The sequence below is a fragment of the Oncorhynchus mykiss genome, chromosome 17, assembly GCF_013265735.2.
Source record: "Oncorhynchus mykiss isolate Arlee chromosome 17, USDA_OmykA_1.1, whole genome shotgun sequence".
NCBI classification, from domain to species: domain Eukaryota; kingdom Metazoa; phylum Chordata; class Actinopteri; order Salmoniformes; family Salmonidae; genus Oncorhynchus; species Oncorhynchus mykiss.
The window spans coordinates 28,521,286-28,527,274 of NC_048581.1; the positions used below are offsets into that span (position 1 = coordinate 28,521,286).

Sequence of the window (5,989 nt, forward strand, 5' to 3'; positions counted from 1 at the left end):
CGGCCCGGTATCTGCCCGCTATGCCCACTTCTCACCACCTGTGCCAAGGCCAGGTACTTTCATCCACCGGGTTGTGCAAGAGTAGAAAACTTCCATGAACCGGAGAGACTTCTAGAACCAGGGTTCTATATTCTGTATTTGTTTTTAATCCAATGAATACAGAAGATTCACGGCAATTCAAGGAATGAATTAATACACAATTACATTGGAGATGTTTTGAATACAAAATTACATTGGAGATGTTTCAATTTCTACTGTAGATTAAAACTAATCGTACACTTCACAGCTTGCACAGCCTTCACAATGTCTAAAGTGGGTATACTGCTGTATGGATTGTTGGATTATTCTGCAACAAAGTTTTGCGTGCAATTCTTCTTCGTTTGCATTCAGGGAGTTGTTTCCCCTCAAATTTACTAACATCTCTCACATGTATGAAGAAAAATTGAAGGCGTTCCCCTCCCCCTCCAACTCAGGCACAACCCTATCAGAGATTGTATGAGGTATGAGGCCCCATTCCCCTCCTTGCTCCCTGTTTCTCAGCAGCTGATACCAGATGTGAGTGGGAGCAGGCCAGTGTCCAAGACTGATCTCACACACAGTCACAACACCCCCTGAGGCTCTCTCTCCCTCATCATCCTTCATCCCTCATACACTCTACCTCAACCCGACCAAAAACAACATACTTCATCCACACTGGGATTCTCAGTTCACTAACACAGAACACACACACACACACACACACACACACACACACACACACACACACACACACACACACACACACACACACACACACACACACTATACTCTAACAGACACACATAAACAATAACACACTACAGTCTAACACACACACACCAGCACAATACACACTAACACACACTAGCACACTGCACGTTAACACACAAAGACACAGGACACGGCCCATGGGGCTGAAGGGGATGTTTGGAGTAGAAGGAGAACAATGGGCTGTGTCCATGGGCGTATGTATGGAAAACAACAGAGGTCTGGGGGTCTTCATACAGTCATGTTTTCTACTATATAAATGATGTTTCAATCAAGAAAGTGCTCAATAGTAATTGACTGCATGGCAACACTTTCTGGGTAGATTCATTGCTTCTTTATAAAATCCACATTTTTGATATACAGTATGTTCACACCTCTGAGATGCATTTCATCACTCGTTGACGAATAAACAAAATGGTCTTCAGCTGATTACATTGCAATATCTACGCAGTTCATGTACCAGTATAGGTAACTTGGAATAACCATTTAACGGTTTCACTACATTTCATTTCTTTAATGAAAGACACCCACAGTTTTAATGATATATATAGTATGCTTAGCACTTATCCTGTAATAAGATGTTTACTTTAGGTGTGGCAGGTAACACTTTACTTTAGCTTGGAAAAAAGGCATACTTCAACCATGTATACCTAACGACTGGCAAATAACACACACTCACCCCCTCTCGCACACACACACCACACACACACACACACACTCCCTCCCCCACACACACACAGGCATTCCATTTCAGTTTCCTCACAGGGGTGGAAACTGAACGCTGGTCCTTAAAGGCAAACAGACTGTGGCGGTGCCAAGGCTGTTGGAGAGTGTTGTAAAGTCACCCTCTCCTCCCCCTGACCGTTCCCAGTTTTGTCCTCCTGTCCCACCTCCACGAGGCCCGCCCCAGGGCTCAGACTATATCAGGAGCCAGCCTCCCTCTGTCCAACTCCACACTCCTGGAGGCTCCAGCTCTACAACGGTCCTCTCTCCTCTCGTCGCCACTCCACTGACCTACAGCAGCCAGCAAGTCAGCATGTCTTACTACTCATACAAGAGCTCCAGCGGCGGCGGCGGCCCCATGAACTTCTCTGGGGGCTCCAACATCATGTCAAGCCGGGTCGGCTACGTGTCCAGCGCCCCCAAGGCCTTCAGCGTGTACGGAGGTGGTTCCGGCGGTGGCACCCGGATCTCCTCTTCCTCCGTCCGCTCAGTCTCCTCTGGGTATGGCGGCGGGGCCGGCTTCGGTGGCGGCTATGGATCCGGTGGTGGAGGCTATGGATCCGGTGGTGGAGGCTATGGATCCGGCGGTGGTGGCGGCTTCAACCTGTCCAGCGCCCTGGACGGAGGCGCCATCCACCTGAACGAGAAGGCCACCATGCAGAACCTGAACGACCGCCTGTCCACCTACCTGGATAAGGTGCGCTCGCTGGAGGAGGCCAACTCCAAGTTGGAGATTCAGATCAGAGAGTATTATGAGAAGAAAGGGCCTGCCGCTGAGAGGGACTACAGCAAATACTGGGCCATCATCAACGACCTGAAGGACAAGGTAGTGTGCTGACCTCGTCTACTATGGCCTGTTCAAATCCATCATTTCGTACCTTGCAGTGTTAAGTATGCAGTGTTGACAGGCTACCATGGAAACTACAATCAGCTTACAGTATGTAGGAATAAGAAACACAAAATTCATAAAGTATACTTCAGGAATGACTTATAGTTTTTAATCAGAGTTCAGAGGGTTATACAGAAAATGAGCTGTCACTGACTTTTATAGATGATGTCTATTAATTAAACAAATGAAGCAAATTAATTACATCTCAAGCATGAAGGTGACAAGGTCATTCCAGGAGCTGATACAGATGGCTTTTTCTGCTAGATTCATGTTTAGGTTTCATGCTATAACTCCTGGAATGTGTATTCAACAAGCTTTGGGACAGACGCAACAGCGTATTAAAATACTATCAGCTTCCAAGTTGACTAACTGCGACTCAACCATGGTGAACACTGAAAGTCTTTCATGTTTTCTTTTAGATCAACGGTGCCACATGCAACAACGCCAACATCCTGCTGCAGATTGACAACTCTAAACTGGCTGCTGATGACTTCCAGACCAAGTAAGGGCCCTTCCTCAATCAGCTCCATAGTATCAGCTTTTACAACACTAGGTTATTAGAGGCAAACAAGCAAATCATCACTCAATAGGTCTTATCTACAGGTTTGGATTCAAATGTCTCATGATAACTTCCTCACTTTCTCCCGACCAATCAGGTTCGAGCATGAGCTGATGATGCGCCAGTCGGTGGAGGCTGACATCGCCAACCTGCGTCGCCTACTGGACCAGACCACTCTGACCAAGGCCGACCTGGAGATGCAGATCGAGGGGCTGCAGGATGAGCTGGCCTACCTCAAGAAGAACCACATAGAGGTGGGGGGGCAATTCCCTTTTTTCCATTGCAGTAATGAGATGTTATTCAATATGAACACACCCCAGTGACAATAGAGAGGAGAAAGTTAGTGCTGGGGATTATTTGTAAAATTTGGACAGAAAGTAAGAGGGATGAGAGTGACTCCGTCTCCCATGATTCCACAGGAGCTGGCAGCCATGCGTGCTCAACTCACCGGCACAGTGAACGTGGAGGTGGACGCAGCGCCCCAGCAGGACATGGCCAGGACGATGGAGGAGATCCGCACCCAGTACGAGGGCATCATCGACAAACACCGTCGCGACCAGGAGGCATGGTTCAATGACAAGGTAACCGTTGCCATGGCACACCTCACTAAAATTCCCCAACTGTCTACCACACTAATCTTTTGAAATTAAATCTTCAAAACCCAAATATGTAACTGGCCGTCATTAACTGTAATCATTTAGAAGATGGTGGTTTCAATTCTTCAGGAGAGTGAGCTACAGTGGGATTAAAATGGCGGCCCTGGTTTGTTTGTGTTTCAGTCAGCCAACCTGTCCAAGGAGGTGGCCACCAGCACAGAGATCATCCAGACGACCAAAACGGAGATCAACGACCTGAGACGCACCATGCAGGGCCTGGAGATCGAGCTGCAGTCACAGCTCAGCATGGTGAGCCAGAATCACTAACGTCTAGCAACGGACCACAGTTTATGGGCCATAATTTACACAACTTTATGCCACTTTTGGCAACAGTCAACATTTGACTCTCTTTCACCATTTTCTTTATCAATCCTCTGGAGTTTAGTTTCTCTCTTTCAGCAGAGGGAAAGAGCGAGACAGACATGGTTGAAAGGGACTGACGAGATAAAAGGGAGGGAGGAAAGGGGAGGGCTTGGAGAGGGATGGAGTAGGAGAGGGGGAATGGGAAAGCAGTGGGAAAAGGGGTGGGATTAGTGGACAAGGGGATGTTAGGGTTATGAAGAGGTTTTTTGCTTTTTGCGGGCATCTGCACCCTCTCTGGAAGACAGCAAAGAGTATGAGTGTGCCCAGAGGAATGCAGAGGTGACAGAGCCAGAGCCTAACTCCCATGGAAACTTAGCTGGGGCTTATCAAACTCAGTAAAGCTATCTCAATCCATCCCGCTGCAGTAACAAGGCAACATTCCATGTCGGTCTAAAGCACAGGAGGCTGGTGGCACCTTAATTGGGGAGGATGGGCTCGTGGTAATGGCTGGAGCGGAATCAGTGGAGTGGTATGAAACACATGGTTTCGATGTGTTTGAAGCCATTCCGTTAGCTCCGTTCCAGTCGTTATTATGAGCCGTCATCCTCCACTAAAGGCCATTAAAAAGAAAATGAACATCTGCTGCCATTCCTTTTTTATTTTTTTGGGAATACATAGAATTCAGTATCTCATTTAAAATAAGCACCTCAAGAAGTGACCTTGCTGTGCTTGGTGGAGCCGGCATATTTGTTTCACTCAACATAGTCTTGGTTTGGTTTATTAGAAGACGTTGGATGACATTTGCTTATCAAAGTTGATTAAGTGCAATAACTATGGCTGGTTTGAGTTGTATTTTCATAATTTTCATAATTTCCTGTTACTGACCCTGTATCACCTCTGTCGCCACACAGAAAGCAGCTCTTGAGAACACACTGAGAGAGACAGACGGCCGCTACAGCGCCATGCTCTCGGGGTACCAGAACCAGATCGACATGCTGGAACAGGAGCTAAACAGGGTGCGCCAGAGCATCGAGACGCAGGGCCACGATTACAAGATGCTGCTGGACATCAAGTCCCGTCTGGAGCAGGAGATCGCCACCTACAGGGGCCTCCTGGAAGGGGAGGAGTCCAGGTAAACCCTGAAAATCTATTGGAAATGCCCATAAACGTCCATACACTTAACACGGCCCAAATAATCATATTACTCATAGTTATTATTATTAGTCATTCAGACAGATACAAAATGGCTACCGACTCCAACTAATTTTTTTTCACCATCCGTCTTTTCAGAACTGTTGGCTCAGGTAAATATCATCTATTTTATATAATGGCTTTATAATGATAATATATGATGGTTGTAATAGTAGGTTATCAGCATGTTGTAACTCATTTTCTTTCTGCAGGGGGATCGAAAACCACAGTTACAACCTCCACAGTGCGCTCTTCCAGCTAGGTGTCCATCTCTACTGGCAGTGCATAATATTATCAGAAACACACCAACACCCACAAACACCACACATTGTTACAACTAAGAGAGGTCAAATAAAATACCTGAGAAGTACCGTTAAAACTGCAATGCCTCTCATCCTGATAGGTCAATAATATACCTGTCTTTAAGATATCTGCCAATCATAGGAAGCCTTACTGGAGTTCCAGGATGAGAAAGTAGGAATAATGAACCATTTTTGCTATCAAAGTGTGTGTGACCATCCTGTTTCTGAAAATAAATGTTCTGGTGAATATGAATCGCTATTGTGTGGCTGAAATTATTCCAATAAGGTAGACAGCTTTTGGAAAAGTTGACTATCATAAGCCTGTATTGTCCTCCCCCCCCACCCCATCTGTTGCCTGTATTTATTGAAAAGCATGACAACCAAATAATACTCTCTGGGCTCTGTGTTAGATATAACAATGGGGTTGTCAGGAGGTTGTCAGGATGTCGTGGACAATGGCTGAAAACTCAACTGTGGAAAACAGAACATGTGAGAGAGAGACATTGAAGGTTACTGAAGGTATTGTGTGCCTTGCAGCTTATGTACTCAAACACCACTGAATGGAGAAAGGAGCAGGGAG

General features: G+C 46.2%; 1 protein-coding gene across 1 annotated transcript; it reads left to right on the forward strand.

Moving 5' to 3' along the window:
- Positions 1–1,780: 1,780 nt before the first annotated feature.
- On the forward strand, positions 1,781–5,662 carry s8 (type I keratin S8). The gene is given in 8 exon segments (NM_001124354.1): positions 1,781–2,335; positions 2,818–2,900; positions 3,055–3,211; positions 3,377–3,538; positions 3,737–3,862; positions 4,828–5,048; positions 5,207–5,220; positions 5,320–5,662. Coding segments are annotated over 8 exon segments (1,326 nt in total). The 5' UTR covers positions 1,781–1,822; the 3' UTR covers positions 5,370–5,662.
- The last annotated feature ends 327 nt before the right edge of the window (positions 5,663–5,989 follow it).